At 53.4% G+C, this 23,474-nt stretch overlaps 1 protein-coding gene across 1 annotated transcript in view; it reads right to left on the reverse strand.

The window, feature by feature from the left end:
* Positions 1-5,269: 5,269 nt before the first annotated feature.
* CFAP20DC (CFAP20 domain containing) overlaps positions 5,270-23,474 on the reverse strand; it is a 349,870-nt gene continuing 331,665 nt past the window's right edge. Inside the window, exons 17-21 of the mRNA XM_060022783.1 lie at positions 20,461-20,509; positions 18,209-18,304; positions 9,764-9,887; positions 8,357-8,415; positions 5,270-5,320 (exon numbers count right to left, since the gene is read on the reverse strand). Of these exons, the coding sequence (XP_059878766.1) occupies positions 9,821-9,887; positions 18,209-18,304; positions 20,461-20,509 (212 nt within the window). The 3' untranslated portion in view covers positions 5,270-5,320; positions 8,357-8,415; positions 9,764-9,820. The remainder of the gene's footprint in view (positions 5,321-8,356; positions 8,416-9,763; positions 9,888-18,208; positions 18,305-20,460; positions 20,510-23,474) is intronic.

Genomic DNA, 23,474 nt, shown 5'->3' on the forward strand with positions numbered 1-23,474 from the left:
TGTGAGGGCTCCTCAAACCCCACCTCTGGATGCCTCTCAGGTGCACTTTGCTCGGGCCACCCCTGGGTAGTGACTGTAGCCAGATCATGGACCCCTCCTAACTCCCTCCGTGTACTCAGGGGGGCCCTCTTGTGTCCCCTTCTTGGTGCAAGTTCACCCTCTCCAAGGGAACTTAGAAGGGAACTTGGGGCTCCCCTGGCACAAACCTGCCCCTTTACAGGTTGGGAGACTGAGGCAGGGGGGAAGGAGGGGATCGCAGCGGGGACCAGAAGCTGGGCATCCCACTCCCTGCTCTGGACTCTCCCCCTCCCCATCATGCGAGCTTCACCTCTACATTCCTTTCTCTTTCCTCCATGCCTTAATCTCCTTTCATCCTTTTTATTTTTTTCTCCTTTTCCTTCTCCTTTTTGGTACTTACCTATGGATCTATGCGTTTATATATGACCCACCTGGTCAAGGCTGCGTCCTGCTGGGGGACTAGCCCATCAGGCCGCCCTGAGCTCCGGGGTGGGCGACCGCTGGGTGGCCCTCCTCACATTGCCCCATGTGTCCTTTCCAGGACACCCCAGCCCTTGTCTGTCCATTCCTGGCATTGTCCCCCGCAACTCCCATCCCCCCCTTCACTGGGACAGGGAGGCTGCGAGGAACTCACCTCCTCAAAGGGGCTTTTACTGTTGAGGTCTCTGGCCCCTAAGAAGACCCAGCTGTCCCGGAAGCCCAGCTGATTTGCGTAGGTGCTGCCCAAGTTGGAGAAGAGCTTCCTGATTTCATCATTCATCCTGCAGGGGACCAGAGAGGACAGTGAGCTCGGGATAGGAGAAGAGGGAGCGTCTCAGGCCCTTGACTCACCCTCCACCCCTCCTCCAGCGAGGGCAGCAGCCTCTCCCGAGCTCAGGAGAAACAGGGCGGAGTGGCCAGGATGCTTCTCCGAAAGCCAATCCGAGGGGCTGGCGAAGCGTTACGACGGTTTTGCTTCTTTTCGCAAATACAATAGATGTTCACTTGGAAAATACGGAACTTTACAAAGTAACTAAAATTACTTAGTTTCACCCCCCTTGACATAATTACTGTAAAATTTTAGTATATTTCCTTCATGTCTTTTTTCCCTCATGCGCTGTGGGATTATACCAATTCTTTTGTAAACTGCTTCTTTTTTTTAACTTAATACTAAAGGGTGAACATTCTTCCGTGTCCTTAAATATTTTCTGCATCAGCATTTTTGATGCAGTATATCCTCTTTTATGTATATATAATAATATGTCCTATATCGCCATATATCATGATTTCTGTCACCAGTTCGCTATCACTGTGCAGGGAGAGTGTGTCCAGTTTTTCACTCTGTGACCACGGCTGTGCTGAACCCCCCAGAACGTCTCTTTGTGCGCTTGTCTGCTTGGCTCCTTAGGAGAAGGTGTCAGAAGCTGGAGCCAGCAGGATAGGAGGAAAAGGACTTGCAGTTTGGAGGTGTTTGATTCGCTTCTCCCCGTGGCCTGGCAGGCGGAGGTTCCCACTTACTTGGTCCCCGGGTCATCGTAGGAGGCCACCAGCACCAGCGTGCCCTCTGGAATTCCTTTAAGGAATTTCACCAGGAGGTTAGCATCTGTGGGAGGAAGGAAAAACGACGTGCTGGTCATTTAGGAGAAAGAAGGCTGGTCGTTCTCATCCTCTCCTATGGCCCTAACGATCCAGGAACGCCCGGGCAGCCTGACACTGAGCTCCATCTGCACAGGGTGAGGCCATCCTCATTCAGCTGGTCTGGGGTGGGTTCTGGAATCTAAAAGTTTCCCAGGTGATTTTGCTCTGCCGCTGGGGTAGGAACCATGGTGTAAGGGCCCTTGAAGGTCTATCCCCACAGGGGACCGAGCACAGTCACCTCTCAGGAGCTCCGCTGCCCCTTCTACACTGTTTAAGATGCACCCAGCCTGTCTGTGCTGACGTTAGAAGGTACACCCACCGGGCATCTCGGGCCACTGAGAGAGAACATGGGGCTTCCACAACTCTCCAGCTTACGTCGAGGAGCAAGGCTCCATTCTCATCTCTAACGCCTGCCTGCACTTGAGAGATCTCTGGATTGAACACAGAGCAGGTCTGGGGACAGCACCTGGGGAGGCGTCAGCGTGTAGCTTGCCTCAACGACACTGATTTCTTTTCTGTTGTGCTCATTTTTACGGTCACCTTCCATGCATAAAAAAAGATAATGGCTTTCTACTTAGGGCAGTGATATAATTTCCTTTTAAGATATATTTATTTAGGTTAAAAAAAAGTGAATGAGCTGATTTAAAGGAACACACAAACAGTGCAAATAGTACTCTGGATAAGGCATAACTTATACAGAGGGCTCTTGAACAGTGGAGGAAGTATGGGCAAGATTGGCCTGGTGGGCAAAGCAGGGGCTACATCTGTCAAAGGAGAATAATTAATAGCCCTGCTCAGAGCATTTCTGTAAAGCTCAGATGTGACGATGACTCTGGGCTTGCAGTAAGTGCGTTATAACAGAATTACAATTATTAGCAGGACTGGCTACATAATTTGCAGGGCCCAGTGCAAGATGAAAACGTGGGCCTTTTGTTGAAAAATTATTAATAATTTCAAGATGGTGAAGGCAGAGCATCAAATCAAGTTTCTTCTAAGCAAGGGGCCCTGTGTGTCTTTTCTGCTCACAGCCTGCGTGCCCATGAAGCTGCCCTGATTCTTACTATTCTGTGGGTATCCCTTGAATTCAGAGGAAAAATCGAGTCCCCCAAGCAAGGCCAGCCACCAACTTGCTCTGTAACACGGAGGCCTCCAGTCAATTACCACAGCAGCCCTTGAACTCTTGAGACAAAAGGTGGGAGCTCTGAAAGTACCATCAATTTGTTTGAGCCGTCAGCAGATAGCAAGAGCCGGCTCTCGTCTGGAATGGACAGTGGATGTTTGGAAAAGATGAAGTGTACCTTCTGATAACTATCTTCTCACTTCGAAAAGTCATCTTCTTTTTTTCGTCTTCTGTGGGAAGGGGCGACTTATTCTCAAAAAGCTTCTGTTTCTTGTTCCACATCAGCCATGGTTACGTCCAAGTTTAGGGTAAGGCATTATAAAACTTGGTTTATCTTTTTATTTTTTTCCCTTTTCTTTTTGACAGATGACCTCATTGCTTCCGAATCACATGGATGGAGTGAGGGAAGAGGGAGGGGAGATGAAGCTTCCCTGGGCTCCTCCCCCAGCCAGGCTGGGTTGCCCCCCCCCCCCGATTACTGCAGGCTATCATTTAATTCTCACATCCAGCTTATGAAGTGGAGGTCTATGGCTACCTCTGTTTTATAGATGACAAAACCAAGGCTCAAGGGATGTCACCTGCCTCAGGTCACCCAACCTGAAATCTCTGACTCCAGAGATGACCTTTACCATAACCTGGTCCCAGGCCACCCTGGACAGAGAACAAATGAAGGTCCCTGCCCTCGGCCCATGGCCTGTTCCGCTCTCTCCTCACCCGTCTCCAGCTCTGTCCTGTACCAGGAGGGGCTGTGCATGCCTGCATGTGGACACCCACCCTGCCTGTCCAAGCTCTGTCATTGCCACCCTCTCCTCCAGCAGCAGCCGTCCCCTGGCCACCCCTCAGTCCTATGGCTGTGTCTGTAGCATGGGGGGCACACCTGGAAGAGGTCTGCACGGGCCCTGATACAGGCTCCAGGTGGGCACGTCCTCTGGCCCTGCAGACCTTATCTGTGAGGTGGGACTCGGCTGGAAGACGGCTGTCGTGGGAAGCCCTGAGCCCAAGACACAGTCCCGGCTCCTGTCTCTAAGGATGCCGTCACCGGTCACCTTCTGAGCACCCTCCCCCGCTGTGACATCTGGGCAGCAGACTTCCATTTCCCCCATTTCAGCCCCTCCTTTGTCTGTAAAGCCAAGAGGGCTTCCTGCTCTCTGCTGCTTGGTGATTTCTCCCCTTCTGGGCTCACATATTTAGGTGGGTGCAGTGAGGTAGGTTTTCGCTGGAGACGGAGGCAAAGGTGGGAGATTGAGGATAGAAGAAAACAGCTGATTGGCAGCAGGAGGGCCCTTCCATTCTGCGAGGAGCTTCTGGGGTGAGGGGTCTCATGCTCAGCGCCCTTAATGCCCGAGCCTAGAGCTGGCCCTGTGATCGTGGGGACACAGAGGGATACTGAGTCGAGCCGGGCGCCGAGAAGGAGGCTGAGGTCAGTTCATCTATCCTGGCGGAAGCCAGTCTTTGCAGGGCCCAGACCTCTGCTGCCTGCAAGGGGCCACCCTGCTGCTTTGTTGCTCCTGCTGAGGCTCCTGTGTTGGTGGGGGGCTGGGTCGCCGGCTGGGCAGCAAGTGGCATATTGGGCCCGGGACTGATTCCACCACAATTTGGAAGATGTCTCAAGCCTGCGTGAGAGTCCTGCCTCCACCCACAGCTTTGCCGGGTGGCCTGGCGGGGAGCAAGCTGCTGGTGGGGACTTAGGTATCCGGGCCTCCAGCCCAGGTGAGTCGGTGCCCTGTTGCTGGGCCGTGCTAAGGACAAGGAGAAAGTGACTTCCTGAGTAAGGGGTGTCCATGGGTACAGAGCAGCTCAGAAAGCATGTCTAGGTAGAGAGAAGAAAAGACAACTGCAGAAAGATGCAGAGAGCTTGGCGCCTCAGAGCTGTCCTTTCTGGGCCTCGGGAGGCCTTGTCCTGTCCTTGGGCTCAATAGCAACCTTGCGGCTTAAAAAAAATACCTTCTACCTAGCAGAGCAAACTGGGCCACATTCCCTCGTCCTCAGCATTTCAGTGCACACGTGCCTGGCCTCCCATTGCCAGCAGCAGCATTTCTTTGCCTGAAGGTCTTCTCTGGCCTCCACATCCTCCTTTGTACCCTGGGGCGGGCCAGAAGCGTGGGAAGTGCCAAGGAATAGGGGTAGGAGCACCGCGGCTCCCTCGCCCCTCGGGGTGTCTCAGGGGCACATGTTCTACACTGGCTCCCCGCAGCGATCGTGGCTCCGTAACGCTCTGCACTGGCTGCCTTCCTTTCCCCGGCTCACTCCCCCACTCCCTACTGACATTCCCTGAGATCACCTCCTTCCAAATAAACACCGCACTGGAATCCTTGCCTCAGGATCTGCATCAGGGAGTGCGCAGTAAGACAGCAGAAAGGAGTTTCAAAGGCGGCAGGACGGCCCCCCCCACACTGTGCCGCCTTCTGATTGGGTCCCTGGAAACAAGAGCCAAACTCCCGGCACCCAGATAGCCTCTTGCCACAGGAAGGAGCTCAGCCCGCCCTCGACTTCAGTGCCAACAGTGGTGCCTACCTCCAGAGTACATGTCGAAATATTTCTGTGTCATCACCTTTCCTGTGGTTCCTAAGGGATAAGAGAGCAGAACGATTATTTGCCGTAGCACGTCATTCTGTCTTTCATGTTGTGGAGAGTGGCTACTCTGTAGTCTAAGGTCTAAAAATAGAATAGAATAATAGTGGAACAAAATTAGGTCCTGTAGAAAGCATGTAGGACTAAATTAGGTGCCCAGTAACCATGGGGCTGATCTGAGAGGTACTAGCACATAACAGTGCAAGGTCTCTGGAACTGAATGGAATCCAACCAGTCTGGGTTTGTGTTCTGCCCTGCCACTTCCTAATGCACGACTTAGCATTTGACCTCAATTTTTGCATCTGTACCATGGGCTGTGGGAACTAAATGAGATGTATTTAAAATATATGCATGTGAGATAAATCTTACCTATAAAATAGTAACTAAAAAAACTACAACCATCATTACTATTCTCACCTAAATAGGAAATATGCAATTTGAGTGCTCCAACTCTTGAAGGCAAAGGGATTTTCAGTGGGCTGAAGTGTACTCAGTGTCCGGAGTCCAGTAATCTGGATTGCCTTGGTGGGCTTTGCAAGGCGTACAAATCCTACAGGGACTCAGGTGTTCTGGAGGAAAATTGCAATTCTTACCTTTGGCCACTGGATGGGGGTGTTGCAGAGGGGATGGCGGCTCTAGTTTCACCTTCACTGCCCCCTCCCCCAATTCAGTTGGTAGATTTGATAAGAGGGTGGCGACAGGGGCCTGGGGAGTGGCAGCTCTCCTGCGGGGTGGGAGCGGGCTCTCACTGCAGTCCCCCGTGAATTCTTGGAACCACTAGTGTCCAAGCCCGTCCAGACACTTTACCTGGGGCTCTTGGGAAGGAATCTCTGAAGCCAGTGAAAGTACTTTTGTGATCCTGTGCATTTGCAGATTTTTCTGGAACCGGGGGTGGGGGGTGGAGGGGGCGGAGGAGGTGTAGTTTGAACAGTTTCTCAAAGGAATCCCTGCCCTCTAAAAGGTTGAGAAGTAGCAATCCTTTTGTTGTTCTGGCTCGTTATGTAGATGAGGACCCTGAGGCCCTGAGAGCGATTTGTTAGACTTTCCACAGCTGGCATGCAGTAGGCGCTGCGCATGTGCTTGGACACATTTCTAGTCTAGCGGGTAGTTTCGCTGAGTGATTAAGACCTGGAGTCAGCCAGAGCCAGGTTCAAATCTAGATGATTCTATTGGCTGTGTATCCTGGGCACGTTGCCCAGCCTCTCTGAGCCCCCATTTTTTTACCTGGAGAACAGGGAAACTGAGCATCGCTGCCTTCTAGCATCGTGATGACGATCAGTGGAATAGCTAGCACGCAGTAAGTGCTCGATAAATATGAGCTCTCCGTGTCATCAGCGGTTGTTTTTATCTTTGGGCTTTGCGAGGGATGGGGAAGGAGGCCTCCGTCTGAGCCCATCTCCTGGGGAAATATTCAGGCGTTTTCTCCCACGGTGGTCCATTTGGAGGAAGAGAAGCCCAGCAGGTTTCAGCCCGGTCGGCTGCAGCTGGAGCCCTTCCCTGCCCTTCCCACTGTGGGGTGAGTGGAGACTGGGTGGGACCGTTGATGTAAGTGAGGCTGCTACAGTCTCCTGGGGCCTGGCGTGCTGGGGGTGCTCTGAGACCGTCTGGAAGGGGCCAGCAGCAGGGGGACTCAGGCCTCCCTCTCCTCTAGACTCTGGAGGAGGAGCGGCCCCCCCTCAGCTTCCTGCCCCTCCTGGCCCACACCCTTCCTGGACTCCCAGGTAGTTGGCCAGAGCTGTCCTCTGACCCCTGTCCGGCAACGCTCCTCCTTTGTTCCAGGCTTTGACCTCTCCCCTGACGCAGCAGGCTTTCTTGGCAGACGGGAAATGGGTCCTCTAGGAGCAAAGGGCCAGGGTTCCAATCCTACCCTGTCACTTCCTAAGTGTGGTTGTGTGGTCACACTGCACACAAGCTTGAACCCTTTTTCTCCCAAGTGTCCATTGTGCCCTTTTTCCATCTGCCCTGACCTTTGTCCCAGGAATAGCTCTTAGATCCAGGCAAATAGCCCCTGTTCCCCAGATGATGTAAGAGCTGAAGGCAGACAGGAGGGGCTTGGCTGGGGCCACACCACCTGGTCCTTCTCGGCCCCTGTAACCTACCCCCTCCTGAAACATGTCCCTGTTCCTGGCTTGGCCTGCAGTTGGCTTCCTGTTCATCATCTGCTGGAGATGCAGGCTTACTGAGACTGTGGGCCTCCCTGGGTCTCCCTGCCTCTAGCCTCCCTATTCCAAGCTAGAAGAGGTTTCAGGAAGGCAGGGCTGGGCCAAGGCCCTGCTCAAAGCCTTTCCAAGGCTCCCTATTTTGCTCTGCTTCAGGTCCACACTTCTTAGCAGGACACTTAGCCCCTCATCCTCTGGCCCTGCTGGTCCCCCAGCCTCACCTCTCACCACCCTGCTTTTATGTTATAGCCAGAGAGAGCCTGTGTGGACCCCCAAGCCCCTCTCCTCCTTCTTCCTTTCCCTGCGCCCTGCACAGTGTTGCCCTGCCTGGAAGGAGCCTTCCTCTTTTCTCCTGGTCAACCCCTACCATCCCTCAGGCCTCAGCTGACCATCACCTCCCTCTGGAAGCCTCCTCCCCCGACTACCTCTGCTGCCAGCTCTGTGTCCCGAGCCCAGAGCTGTGTTTCCTTTTCCTTCATATGTGCTCACCACCTTCGGATTTTTTTGTGAACTTCATGGGCGCCCACAGGGGCTTGTCAAGCCATGGTCTGTCCTTCTAGTTCACAGGTGACCCCCAGAACTCCATACGGGGCCTGGCCCACAGGAGCTGCTGTCACTCTTTGCCGAATGAGTGAATGAAGGCGTGCACTCAGCTTGAAATCTCACATTGTCCCCTATGGTTTCATGTGTGTTGGTTTAAGCCCAGACAGGGTCACGTTTCATAGGAGCAGCGTATCCTCCTGAGATGGGTGCACCTGGCAGGGACCTGGCCATGACTGCAGGGCAGACCAGCTCTTTTAGACCTGTTCCCACAGGCCAGCCAGGCTTCAGAGCGTGGTGGGGGCCGGCGGGGGGTGGATCGGCAACTCACCGTTCACCAGGGCGATGTTCAGGCCTCTGCCCACGTTGTTTTTCACAGGACTCATGATCCTGAAGAGAAAGAAGAAAAACAAAATACAACAGTTGGTCCCGAGTGTGGAGTGAACACTCTAGAAGCATCAGGAAACACACGGAATTATTTGGGCCATCTGTTTTCTCCTGGAAGCGAGCGGTGGGCTGGATTCTCTGAGTCTCTCACAGTACGTTGGGACCAGAACACTCTGCCCAGGGAAGAGGGAGGGTCCCTGCCTGGGGCTCGGAGGTGCTGGAGGCACGGTCAGCCCATGTCCCTAGGCTAGGTGGAAGGCAGAGCCCAGAAAGTTGGTCCCGTCCTGCCATGTCTGGGATCCCCAAGTGGAGCCCAGCTGTGTTACTGCGGCCCAGCATCCTCTGGTATCCCTGGGAAAAGTGTACTTCTCCGTCTCAGGCCAGGAGGTTCTCAGCACTGACCTCTCTCCCAGGCCTGGACAAGCCAGTATCCTGTGCCCCTGGTCACAGTGATTGGGCCAGTGTGGTCATGTGACCCAGGCCAGCCAATGAGCCCCAGCCCCGGGACTTTTGCAGGGTTAATTCAAATGGGAAAGCTCTTCCCAGTGGGGTCCTAGACAGGGCTATTATGTCAACCCAGCTGCTGGCCTCCCTCCTTCACCACATGAGGAAGTCCATTTTCAGTAGAGAAAACCGAATCTAATGACAGAGGAAAGCAGAGCTGAAGGTAGTGTGAGAGGGAGCCCCGATGACTTGGTCTGAACCCCTGGATTCAGCTGGTGCTGGAGCCCACTGCCTCTGGCCTTTTGGGTACGTGAACCAGTAGGTTTCCTTGTTTTGCCTAAATGATTTGGATCTAGGTTCGGAATCCGTACTAAACCACCTGTCTCTGGCTTCTTTCGTAGGATGAACTTGCTGTCCCAGGGACTTTACTACCTAGAAAGCCTGGTAGATAGTCTTTCTCCTGCACCTGGGTAGAAGCCCTGGCACCTGCTGCATCTGGGCCTTGATGCCTGGACCTTGATCTTGAACATTCCCCTTAGACATCCCCCGTCATAGGAAACCCAGCAGCTTGGCTATCAGACAGACCTGAGTTCAAATCCTGGCTCTACCAAGGGTTAGCTGGGTAACACTGTCTGAGCCTCAGTTTCCTCATTTTTACAAAGGGGAGGATTATCACTCCACCTCCAGGAATGCTGGGGGATTGAGGGAGACGATGCTGTAAGGCGTCTAGCAAGGTGCTGGCCGATTTGCAAGATGTTAGGATTATTATCATGTGTGACCCACCCACCCAGAGTAAAAGGAAGCATGTCGAAGGTGTGGGCTGGTCTCTAGGGCCCGCCCTTGAGGCCTCTGAACTTGCTAATGAGTGAATTAATGAAAGAAAAGAAAAGAAACGCCAGAAACTTACATTTGGCCTTCAAAGCACACGGAGGGGCCCACGACGTTGGCGGCCCCGCTGGTGATTTTAAACGCAAAGAAGTTGTCCGGGCAGGATTTGCTGAGGCCACACTTGGTCTTCACCGAGTGCGAAGCTGCGGACGGAACAGAATAGCTTTGGTGGCGGCAGCTAAGGAAGGGGCCCAGGAGGAGGAGAGGGGCAGGGACAGGGGGCCTCCTCCCAGGGATGCCTTCCCTGACCACCTAGGTCTGCGGATTTGCCCCTTTCTGTGCTCCCACAGTGCTTCCAACAACCCCATCAAAGACACGGGACGCTGCGTGTCTGACCGCTCAGCGTTCATTTCTGGGATTCCCGTCACAGCCCCAGCCCTGGCACAGCTCCTGGCTGCCCGCAGACCTTCAGTGACTGTGTGCAGAACAGTGAATGGTGGTTAATGACCCGAGTCACAAGGGATTCTCTTGAGAGCTTTCTCTTGAGACGTGGCAGCCTTTTGAGCTCACAGAGGCCCCTGTTGACAAGCTCCTGGGGGCCCAGCATGGTGGGTGGGAGCGCTTCTCACCAGCCAGGTTCCCTTGAGCAAGTCTTCAACCTCCTTGCAAATCTGCTCCTTCATCTGTGAAATGGGCCAATGATGGTACTTCTCCACTGGGTTCTTGTGCGGGATTAATGAACTCAGGTTAATGCTCAGGGCTTATTGGCTATTCTTCTTATCACTCATTTCCGGAGCACTTACTTTGGGTCAGACCCTGAGATTCAAAGGGACCAGGCAGGTAGTTCTGGAACTTCCCTCCCGGGGCTTAGCACGGTCCCTGGAACCCACTGAGGACTCAGTATGTGGGACCTCTGATTATCGTGGCTGCTATTAAGACCTGCGTCCTCTCCACATGGCCCTCCCAGGGCGAACTCTGGAGGCCTGTGAAAGGCGGGAGAGGCAGATGCGCCCCCAAGCACAGCCTCTGAAATGTCACCCACGCTTTCAGCCTGGCAGGTTCTAACTTATATTCATGCATGTTGTTTTAACACCACCTGACAGTTCAGAAGGTGCCAGGAGGGAGAACTGGGTAAACAGGGAATTAGAGAAAGTTCACCTGCAAAGGGAGAGCAGTGATCAGGCAGCCTTTCTCTCCTTCAGCTCCCACGCCAGGCGACTGGCTGAGCCGCGCCAGAGTGCTTGGAGCAAACCCACAGGCTTCCCAATAGACGCTGGCACACGCCAGGGCCTTGCTGCCTGCTAGGCACTGTGGCAAGCCCTCTGTCTTTACTGTCTTGTTAAATCATCCCTATAACTCCTGTGCCTGCCATATAGGAGGCACTCGATAAATCTTCACTGAATGAACACCTAGAGCATTTGGGCGGGTCTGAGCCCAAGCTGGGGGGGTGATTAGGGCCTAGAGGGAGCCCTAATGGGAATCAGGAAAAAGCGTCCCTCTGGGGGGCACAGCCCACTAGTGCCAGGCTCGGCAAGCCTGTGGTGCCTCAGAGTGGGTGATGGTGCCCCTACTTAGGAGCGAATGCAGCCTGCACCAGGGCTCCCCTGGTGGAGTGGGCGGCCCTGAGGATCTGAGCAGAAAGCCCATCCTAGGCTCTCGCTCCCCACCCCGAGCGCCAGCATACAGGCCTGGTGGGTGTAACCAGAGCTCCAACTGGGACACCATCACCAGAGAGTGAGGGCCGGGAGTGGAGACACCCCCTAGTGGCTCAGGAGAGGGATGGCTGGAGATGTGGACCCGACGGCCCTACCCCTCCCTCTGGACAGAACCCCCCCACCCCAGAGTGGCTAGTTGAGGGTGAGGCTGGGAGGGGTCTTCTTCTCCTATGAGCCTTGGGGCTCCACCTCCGCCCCCCTCCCCCCAGAGAGCCCAGTTTACTTTCGAATCCAGAGGTTTTCACCTTGCCAGAGGGGCTGGGCCAGGCTTCGGGGACCACCCTGGAGTTTGCCCAGAGCCTAATCAACAGCGGCTGAGTCGGATAAACCCCATGTCAACAGGCCGGCTTAGCAAGCTTTTCCCAAATTGATTTTCTGACCATTCAGCCTTCACGGTCAAGCTACTGGATGAGGCGGGGAGGAGGCCCAGGGGTCTCAGTCACTGGGAGGCAGGGGATTTGCTCTGTGGGTTTGGGTTTCAGGGGTTTCCTAAGCTGCCCAACCCCTCTGGGAACCCAAGAGGCTATTGCTCAGGGCATGGAACTGAGCACCGGAGGGGAGTTGCCGTCAGGGAACTCGGGCGACTTCAGTAATCTGCTGTGTGACTTGCCAGAAATCTCTCCCTTTCGCTTAAAAGTGCCAACTGTAAAATGAGGGAGTTGGTTTAGATCAGGGTTGTCAAACAGCTTTCCTCTTCAGTGTTAACGGATCTACTATTAAAGGTTTAATGATAAAGCCTTGAGGCTACCTGTGGGCTTGGAGGGAAAGAGTGTTGGGATTGATTGGTGATGTCTACTGTGGGAACCGGTGAAGGTGAGAGGCAGCACGTGTGCTTGGATTTGCCTTCCCCCCAGCAGGTGACGTCTGAGTGTTTGTTCAGCACCAAGATGCTGTGTGACAGTGTCTACTTCACAGTGTGACTCAGGAGGCTTCGGTGAGACAGGGTTCAGGGTGTGGGGTGAATGGTTTGTGTTGGTGCAGTCTTTGCTCTCTGTAATTCCACAGTGCACAGGGGCTCCCATGCCCTTTTCTGTTCTTTTTAAATATTTATTTGGGTGCACTGGGTCTTAGTTGCGGCACGCGGGATCTTTTTTAGTTGTGGCGTGTGGGATCTAGTTCCCTGACCAGGGATTGAACCCGCGCCCCCTGCATTGGGAACATGGAGTCTTAACCACTGGACCGCCAGGGAAGTCCCCTCCATGCCCTTTTCAGTCAGGGGAAGTCCCACTCCCCCCGAGCTGCATCCCCCTTCAGTCACCACCGTGTTGGTGTGGAAAGGGGGACTCGGAGGTGCTGTCTCTTGTAAGGAGGTGTTGAGAGGGTGGGCTCTGGATTAGATGGGGAGGTTGACTGCCTCCCCGCCACTTACAGCTGCATTGCCTTGGCCAAGAGATTTCACCTCTCTGAGCCTCAGTTTCCTCATCTACAAAATGGGGATACTTATAGCATCCACATAGGGTTGTGGTGAGGATTGCATGAGATGTCTGTGAAGTTCTGAATACAGTGTCTGGCACACAGTAGGCACTCAATCACTGTTACTATTATCATCACCATAATTGTCCCTTCCTTCCACCTTCTCTGTACTTCTCTGCACTGTTCAGACGTCTCAGCACTCCTGCTCTCCTGGTGCTCTTTCCACTCCCCACACTTGCGTCCCTGACTCAGCAGCCAAGTTCTCCACTGGAGCCCCAGCATACCTGCCCCTAGGCCTTTGCACAGGCCAGTCTCTCCTCCACAAGGCACAGCTAAATAGCCGCCTCCTCCCTGAAGCCTTCCCTGACCCCTTTCCATTGGAAGCAGGCGGCCCTCCTGGAGCCCAGGGCATGTCGCCCCATCTCTCTTGGCACATATGGCCCTTCTGCCCCCTTAGACTATCAGCAGCCCCTTCTGTTTGCCTCTGGGGGCCCCTGCGGTGCTCAAGATGGCCCTGGTACTTTGGAGCAGGAAACATAAGCCAATTCTGGGGTCACTGAAATGATAATAAGCACAGCCTGCATCCTAGGGGCTCCCAGCTGGGTCAGGGGATGAGAGAGGGGGGCAGGGTGGGTGCAGTCCAGACTGCAGGCTGGGGGTGCTGTGGAAGGGAGACAGTTGAGTCCCCGCTATGAGTCCGAATGGCTGAGAAGGGGCCACAGGGCTGGGGGCTTTGGAAGGCACCATCAGGCCATGGAAAGAGTGAGCTGGGCAGACTCTGGGAACCAAGGTTTTTCTAGAACCTTCAGGGCTGGGACTAGAGACTCTGGAACACCTCACCCTAAGGGCTGGGGAGTGGGAAGAAGGGAATTCAGGGAGGTGTTGGCCTGGCCAGGCGCAGTCCCTGTCCCGTGGCAGGGGTTGAAATGAGTTGAAAGTCCCATCTGGTCTGGAAGTCCTCCCTAATTTGCCACTGTCACCACTTCTCTCTCTCACGCGCAAACACACACACACACACACATGCCCATACACACAAAGCGTGCACACATGCACACAGACATATGCACATACACTTACACACGTGCATAGACACACATGTGCGTGCACGTGCACACACACGCACGCACACAGAGGACTCTCTCATGGTTAAAAAGAAGCAGACCTCTGTTGTGAGGCCCACTGGACTTGGAGCCTGACCGTGTGTGACCACGTGTGAGTTTTCTCCTCTGGGGCTCGGCCTCCTCGCCTGCGCAGTGGGGGCCATCACACCCACTCTCGCCGGCTGTGGAGAAGAGCCAGTGAGAGGCGCCGAGAGCCCTGGCCCCCGGGAAGGACAGGATGGTGTGGCTGTCACTTTTCGGGCCCGGAGCATCCCTTCCCGACTCCCGCAGCTCCGAACATCTGAACAGGTTTCACGTCTTAGCTGTGCCGCGTCCTGCTTATTTCTGCAGTTCTACATCCGGTCTCCCACCAGCTGAGTGCTAAGTCCTAGAGGACACGGCCCCCAGGGGACACAGAAATGCCAGTGGGGAGCGGGGGAATGCTCCTTTTTGGGGGACACCCACACTGACACACTTTCCGTTTGGTCCTTGAGAAGCTGTCCCCCTACCCTTGCCTCCAAGGCCCGAGGGGTATCACGTGTCCCAGGCTGAGCCAGTTATAGCGTTACATTCGTCTGGAGACGGAGCCCTTCTAGGGGTTGATATGTGGCCCTGGGGGAGAGAGAAGCATCTTGCAGCTGAGCTGCAAGGTGAACATCCAGAGAGCTGGTAGCCACCATGCCTGCCTGGGAGAGAAAGCTGCCCATGGAATGAGGTTAAACAGCAAGGAGCAGAGCCCAGGGACACAGAGACAGACTCTGGGGCCTTTGTCGGGGCCCCTAGATTCAGCCACACCTAAAGTCTGATGCCATGGGCTTCCCAATGACCTGACTCAAAAGACATCCCATTTTGCTTAAACCGCTTACAGTTGGGTTTGTCACTCCCGTCTGAAAGAAGCCTGCCCAATTTATTAGGTAAATCAGAAATTCCTTAATCACCTGATTTCTGTGCCATGGACCCCTCTGGTGATTTGGAAAAGCCTATGAACTCCCCTTACAGTAAATTTATTCCCACTTCTCTTGAGACACTCAGCACTTCCTACTCTACCAGATGGCAAGTTATTAAATGCATAAAATAAAATAGATTGGATTAAAAAGGAAACCAACTATGTATCAAGATAATAATAAAAACATTAGAACATTCTGTGCTGTAGTAATATATGTGCTTCCATATTAATGCATTAAGTCATCAGGTGGGTGCATGCAACCAGGTCAGGAATGTTTGAAGTAAATGAAGGTTCCCCTTTCCGTGCCTGAGCACTAGTGGTTTTGGATGGCTGCTTTTCCCACTGGTTACATTTCCTGCCACTGTAAGCATTTTGCAAGACTCGGGTCATGTTAATGCACTTCCATTTTTGTATATTCTATACAGTATGTCCCCTACATATGAATGAGTTCCATTCCGAGAGCACATTCCTAAGTCCAATCTGTTCGTACGTCCAACAAAGTTAGCCCAGGTACCCAACACAATCAGCTATACAGTACTGTACTGTAATAGGTTTATAATACTTTTCACTCAAATAATACATTAAAAAAACCCACAAAAAATAAAGAAAACATTTTTAGTCTTACAGTACAGTACCTTGCAAAGTACAGTAGTACAGTACAACAGCTGGCATACAGGGGCTGGCATCGAGTGAACAGGCAAGAAGAGTTACTGACTGGAGGAGGGAGAGGAGGTGGGAGATGGTCGAGCTGAAGGACTGTCAGCAATAGGAGTTGGAAGGCAAGCTGCATGTGACAACGTACGCCAGACATGTGAACTAACTCACGTGCCTGGAGCTGGGGCCACGTGTTCCTCGTTCTGGGGTCTTTGGGACCTCACACAGAACAGTTGCTTGATGATCGCTGGGGGGAGTGTTGATTTGTCAAACCCCAGGTGGTTGAGTTCTGAGAGGGAAACATCTGGGGGCTCCCTTCAATTCCTCCCCTCTGCCACCCCAAGCTGAGGCTCTCTGCTCTAGAGCTCACTCCTGAGCTCGCCTCCGGCTCTGAGCCTCCTGTGCTCATCTGGCACACCTCCTCCGAGTCCAGCAGCACAGCCAAGTCAATCTCTAGTCTGTAAAAGTAGGGCCTGAGATATGTATCCACGTGAATCATCCTGACCTGGGCGCGGGCCATGCTCGACAAGAAGCACATGAGGTAAGGGCCCTCTGAGATTCCACTGTGGGGAGTTTGTGTTAAAGGCAGGGTGATTGGCTTCTCACTGCTGTGAAGCCATGAGCTGGTCTGGGCCACTAGAGGTTATTATGTTTGATTATGTTGATGGAGGTGGTTCTTGGTCTTTAAGGAGGACGAATCCAGAGGTAGAAATTCCTTCCCTTTCTCTCCTTCCTTTGAAAGGATTTGGATCTGGGAGACCTGTGTTCTCATTCCCGTTCTGACATCTACAAGGGACATCTGGGTAAGTTTCTCAATTTCCCTGAGCTTCTCTTTTTCTCGGACCACACATAAAACCACAACATGAGGTCATGCATGAGTCCACTCCACAAACATACCATGAATCACCCCCTAGGTCATTTGTGCAGATTAAATGAGACCATGCATGTAGAGCAGCTAGCATCCATCATCCATCCACCATCCATCCACCCATCATCCACCTATCTACCCGTCATCCATCCATCCACCCATCATCCATCCATCCACCCATCATCCACCTATCTACCCATCATCCACCTATCTACCCATCATCCATCCATTCACCCATCATCCACCTATCCACCCATCATCCATCCATCCACCCATCATCCATCCATCCACCCATCATCCACCTATCCACCCATCATCCACCTATCTACCCGTCATCCATCCATCCACCCATCATCCATCCATCCACCCATCATCCACCTATCTACCCATCATCCACCTATCCACCCATCATCCACCTATCTACTCGTCATCCATCCATCCACCCATCATCCACCTATCCACCCATCATCCACCTATCCACCCATCATCCATCCATCCACCCATCATCCACCTATCCACCCATCATCCACCTATCCACCCATCATCCACCTATCCACCATCATCCATCCATCCACCCATCATCCACCTATCCACCCATCATCCATCCATCCACCCATCATCCACCTATCTACCCATCATCCATCCATCCACCCATCATCCACCTATCCACCCATCATCCACCTATCCACCCATCATCCACCTATCCACCCGTCATCCATCCATCCACCCATCATCCATCCATCCACTCATCATCCACCTATCCACCCATCATCCACCTATCTACCCATCATCCACCTATCCTCCCATCATCCATCTATCCACCCATCATCCATCCATCCACCCATCATCCATCTATCCACCCATCATCCACCTATCTACCCATCATCCATCCATCCACCCATCATCCACCTATCTACCCATCCACCATCCATCCACCCATCATCCACCTATCCTCCCATCATCCATCCATCACCCATCATCCACCTATCCACCCATCATCCATCCATCCACCCATCATCCACCTATCCACCCATCATCCACCCATCCACCCATCATCCATCCATCCACCCATCATCCACCTATCCACCCATCATCCACCCATCCACCCATCATCCATCTAGCCATCCACCAATCCATCCCTCTTTCTTTCACTTATCAAATGTCTCCTGAGCATCTGCTCTGAGGCGCTAGAGAGATGGATGTACACAAGGCAAAATTCTGCCCTCAGGAAGCTCACATTCTATGGGATGGGGTTGGGCAACAACCAAGTAAACAAATAAATAAACAACCTAATGATGGGTGATAATGATGTTCTGAAGGGAATAGGCTGACATGAAAGACTCTAAACTAAGAAAAGCGGTTGCAAGTATAGCTGGGGTGGTAAAGGAAGGCCTCTCTGAGGCGGTAACATTTGAGCAGAGGCTTGAAGGCTGAGAAGGGGCTGGCCACAGGGAGGTCTGAGTGAAGAGGGTTCCAGGCTGAGGGAACAGCAAGTACAGGTGGAAGGCACTCAAGGCCCGGGAAGTTTTCTCCCTCCCTTCTTTTCTTCTTCCCTCTGTCCTTCCTTCTTGGGTCATGTTTCCAAAATGGCCCTTGATGCAGGCATATGTTCTGGCCAGGGCCTTGGGACACTTCTCTGGCCTCCATGGGCTCCCAGCCTTCCGGACAGCCTGGGGGTTCCTCTTCTCCCACCCCGAACGCCTCGGGTCCCAAGGGCAGTCCTCACCTTGCCATGGCTGGCCACCTCCTGGGTCACCCAGGGATGGAATAGATCCTTGGCCCCTAGCCCTGGTCCATAGGCCTTGCCCCAGTAGCGAGCTCCACTCACCCAGGAGGATGGTTTTCATGTTGAAGTTGATATATCTGCGGACGAAGACCCATGTGGTGACCAGGCCAAAAATGAGGGCCAGGAGGTGAAGCAGACCTGCAGAGCAAGGAGATGCTGCCATGAGACCACAGCACCAGACCACATTGCAAGGCCAGGCAGCAAGACTACATGTGGGTCCTTCCCAAATCCCCTCAGTGAGACCACATCCTGTAGGTCCGGACCCTGCCCACACTGTGGACCAGTCCACGGCCTGCATGGCGGGCCTAGCGTGAGCCTACGTGATGACCATGCTGCATGGCAGTGTTCCCCAAAGTAGGGCTGCTGGGAGGGAGGGTTAGAAATGCACCTTCCTGGGTTCCACTTAGCGCTCCAGAGAGCATCTCTGGGGTGAGGCCTGGGAATCAGCATGCTGAGGGGAGGCCTGAGAACTGCGGCAGGAGAGCAGGAGGCAGGTGAGCCCCGGCGTTGGAGGCAGGAAGGCTCAGGGCGGCCACCTGCCACTGTGTGACCGCGGGCAGGGGCTCAGCACCTCTGAGCTGGAGTTCCTCAGTCACAGAGTGGACAGGGTGATGCCCTTGATGCTGAGCCCATGGCTTGTTGGGAAGGATGTTACAGTTGTCACCACTAGGCAGCCTCCAGGGTGGCTTGCGGGGTGGGGTTGGTCTCCTGTATTTGCCATCCACTCCCCCTGAAAGCCACCGCAAATAGCACACAGTGCTCTCTGTAGGAACACACACCAGCCTAGCCAACGTGGCCTCCCCTGCCTCACAGCCATATTGCTCCCTATGCCCCCATGCATCACTGAGGAGCAACTCCAAACAAATGATGGACCACCAGAGCCCCCGGCCGCTCTCCCTTTCCTCACTCTTCCGGGAAGGCTGTACCACTCCTCCCGCCTCAAGGACTCTGGTGGTCCCACAGCCTTGGGAGTCAAATGTAACCATCAGGCCAAGTTCCCTTGCTCCTTGCCTGAACTCCCTCTCCATCTATGGCCATACCACCCTAAACACGCCGGATCTCGTGTGACCTCCCTCTCTGCACCACCCTTGCTCCTCAGCCCTGAATTCAGCTGTGGCCTCCTGCTGGCCTCAAGCTACTGCGGTGGGGGAGAAGGCCCCCTGGATCCCATGGGGTGGGGTCAGGTCTGTGGGGTCCTCGTCTTCTAGGGCATCGGCTCACATTATACAGCACTCATTTTGTGTCGGGTGCTGGGCGAACGGCATTTACACACATTATTTCAGTTCATCCTGGAAGTAACCCTCTGTGTTGTACGCTACTGATTACCCCCATTGTACAGATGAGGAAACTGCAGCTGGGAGAGCTGGTCACTAGGCTAGTAAGTGACAGGGGGGACCTGAACCCAGGGAAGTAAGCTGACTCTAAAACTCGTGCTTGGGACTTCCCTGGTGGTGCAGTGGATAAGACTCCACACTCCCAATGCAGGGGGCCCTGGTTCGATCCCTGGTCGGGGAACTAGATCCCACATGCATGCTGCAACTAAGGAGCTGGTGAGCCTCAACTAAGGAGCCTGCAAGCCGCAACTAAGACCCAGTGCAACCAAATAAATAAATCTTAAAAAAAAAAAATTCATGCTCTTCAGGGAACTATATTTAATATCCTGTGATAAATCACAATGGAAAAGAATATAAAAAAGAATGGATATATGTATAACTGAATCATGTTGCTGTACAGCAGAAATTGACACAACATTGTAAATCAACTATACTTCAATAAAAATAAATAAATAAAACTCGCTCTCACCTTTCTCCTGGTGTTTGAAAATATAAATGGATTGTGTCAGTTTCCTATTTGGTGCCTCAGTTTCCCTACCTGTACAAAGAGGGTACAGTATGAGGGTGCAGACCAAAAGGCAAAGGCCTCTCCTTGTGCCCAGCCCTGTGGTTTGAGGATTCTAGAATAGCCCTCCTTGAGGCAAATATTTTGTCTGTAATAGCCAACCACAGTGAAGTGTTTCCAAGATAGGATGAACCTCCATGATCCCACCCAGGTGGGGCCATGGTGCTGAAGTTTCTGTAGTCCTTCAGCCTTGAGGCAGGAAGTCACCTCTTATACTCTTCCAAGCTCTCCCTGTATTGGTTTCCTCCTGGAATTCTGGCCTGACCAGTTGAGAACAAATAAAGCCAAGTAACCTCTGAGTCCAGGATGGGCAGACACTGCTGGCAGAAAATGGTTTCCAAAACCAGTTTCAGATCTCAACCTTGAGGCTTAGAATCCTCAGAGCCTGGCCCTACCTGACACTCTCATTGTGTCCAGGTGAAGAGTGGCTTGGGGTCAGTGTTCCTGTGGAGAGAAGAAAATAAAATGGGAAACTGGTATCTAGGGTCTGAAAGTGAACAAGACTGAAGATGAGGAAAGGGTACCTAAAACTGAGGGGATCGCAGTCCTTTCAGTTTTGTTCCCCATCGTCTGCCATCATCTGTTCCTTCTCTGCTCCCACCTCTGCTTCACTTTTGCCCCTGTAATTCTGTATTCAGTTCAACATGCCTTTTTTGAATGCAGAGATTAGGAAGCAGAGGAAGATGCAGTCTACCAGCCACTGTCCCTGGAGGATTGATTTATTCACTCATCCATTCATGTATCCATCCATCTGTCCATCCATCCATCCATTTGTCCATCTATCCATCCACTTGTCCGTCTGTCTGTCTGTCCGTCCATCCATCCATCCATCCAACCATCCATCCATCCATCCATCTACCCATGCATCTATCCATCGTTCTGTCCTCCAGCCAGCTGAGAGACATTGAGCTGGCCAGCCCCCGTGAAACCGTTAGGGAGCAGAAGCTCAAGTGATCTTTGCTGATGGACCAAAATTAAGAGTAATAGGGACCCACATAGCACAGGTGAGCTTGCGCCAGGTGCCATACATGCACTATCACCTTTAATCCTCATAGCTCCCCACTTTAGGGGTAAGTAAGCTAAGACTCACCACTGTTAGGCCCACAGGCATTCAGCTTGCAAGGGTCAGGGGCAGAATTTGGATGCAAGTCTTGGCTGCCCAATCCCCACAGGGAAGCCCTGCCAGTGTCTTTTGTCTCGGAGGAGAGTTGAAACCGAAGTTTCCCCCCTTCCTGAGTCCTGGGCCGGGGTAGGGTCAGCCTCAGTCCCACCGCTCCGCTGTGCCACCCGCAGGTACCAGTGACTTGGCAGCGCTGAAAACCCTCAGGAGGTCTCTGGAGTCTCCGAAGAGGGGAGGGCGGGGCTCATGGTCGCCGGCCCGGGTCTCAGACCCCACCCCCCGTAGCCATCTGGAGGGTCTCTGACTGCAGGGACTTGCTTCCACCACTCTTCCAGCTCTCCACCCCAGAATCCTCTTTATCCTGAGAATCCATCTCAGCAGACATTGTGTCCAAAGCCCAACGGCCGAGGATCCAGACAGGAGACAGAAGACCTGGACAACACCTGGCACCGAGGCAGTCGGGCTGGGTCAGTCCTCGGTGTTTCAACAACAGCAACAGCAAAGGCAAACCCACTTTTCTATCTGAGAAGGATGAAAATCCCCCCATCCACCCTGGCCCTCCCCGTCTAGGACCTTCCAGGGGAGGAAGCTGAGCTATCACCTGGCCCCACCCACAGGGATTTTGTAGAACTTTAAATTTCTGAAATTCGTGTTACCAACCTTTTTTTAGATACAAAAATATACTGTGCTCTTGAATGTTCTCAGGATGTGACCTACGGTAGTCCAGGAGCCCAGGCCTCTGGATGAGGCTTAAAGGATATCCTGTGGGGTCCCCCATGTGAGGAGAAGCCAGGAGACCCGGGAGCGGAACAGGATGGAAAGACAGGCACAGGGTGTGACAGATGAACGGACAGACATGGATATTCATGGAGAGAGTGTCACGGAGACAGAGACTAGAGAGACAAAAACAAGGACAAGGGGGAGAGGCACATGGCAGAGGTACAGAGACAGAAAGAGAGAAAGAAGACAGAGCAGAGAGACAGGAACGGAGGACGAGAGGGACAGAGAACAAGTCCTCAGGACAGGCTTACACCTGGCTTCAGAGAGAGGGAGTAGAGAGACAGGATGGGGACACATACCCGGGCAGGGGGCTAGCCTCTCGCGTGGTGCCCTTGCCAAGCAGGGCTCCTGGCTTTAGGGGCGGGGGCGGTGAGGGCTCTTCTGGCCAAGTCCCGGTGACCCCCTCAGCCCTTGCAGAGCTCGCTGCGCTCCTGAGTCCCCAGCCCGCTCACCCTGGCAGCCAGCGGGGGCTCTGGAGCTGGATCTGAAGGTGGGGCAGGAGGGAGAAAGGCACCTGGGACAGGTATGCAGGTGAGGCAACAATTCTCTCTGCAGCTACCCAAACCCCAAACAGTTTCCTTCCTCCTTGTTTCTGGGGTTACTTCAACCTGTTATTCAGGTTACGAAATTGTGAGGCAAAGGCACAGGAAGAAATATCCTGCTGCCCCGCCTGCTGGCTTGACTGGCCCGGGCACAGACTCGGTGGCCCCAGGGCAGAACTGGGTCACAAGGTAGGTGGAGGGGGGAGGGGGGAGGGTGGGAAGTAGGAGATGGAGGTGGGGAGGTAGGAAGTGGAAGGCACGAATGGCTGAAAACTGCCCCACTCCGACCTGACCAGAGAGCCCATGGTCCACCCTCACTGTCCATGAGCCTCTCCATTTTTCCTGTCCTTCCCCCTGGACCACTTCTGATTTCTGGCTTCAGGTCTGGCCCTGTGCGTTAGCCCCAGGCACACTTTGCTTTTCCACAGCAGGCCTTGTCTTCTGCAGGCTTGGTACAGCGCTGAGCGCTGAGGAGGTGCTTGGTAGATATTTGAGGACTGAATGAATTGGATTCCTGCATAGTCCTGGAAGGTTAGGAAGATGAAAGCACCAGGTAGAGAAGGAAGCTGAAGTTCAGGGAGGGCAAGTGATTTGTCTAAGGTCACACAGCAATGGTGGATTGTATTCCTGAAGCATTCTCTGAGCGCTGGTTGGGAGGCAGGCTGTGCATGCTCTAGGAATGGAGATACTGCTGTGAGCACGATGTGCCCTGGAGCATCCCTGGGCCTTTGGTATTGCTAGTCCCTCTGTGTGAACACTGCTCCTCTGCCTCTTTGCCTGGAACAGTCCAACTCACCCTTCAAGTCTCAGTGTAGAAGTCACTTCCCCTGGAAAGTTTTCCCTGACCCTCCAAATCAAGATTAAACATGTACCTGTGGTCTTGAATGGGAGAACTCCCTTCATGGTACCCCAACCTGTCAAAATGGGCTAACCAATCAGAGCACTGTGATTCCTTGTGATTGGTTCA

Source organism: Delphinus delphis, chromosome 10 (genome assembly GCF_949987515.2).
Source record: "Delphinus delphis chromosome 10, mDelDel1.2, whole genome shotgun sequence".
Taxonomy (NCBI): domain Eukaryota; kingdom Metazoa; phylum Chordata; class Mammalia; order Artiodactyla; family Delphinidae; genus Delphinus; species Delphinus delphis.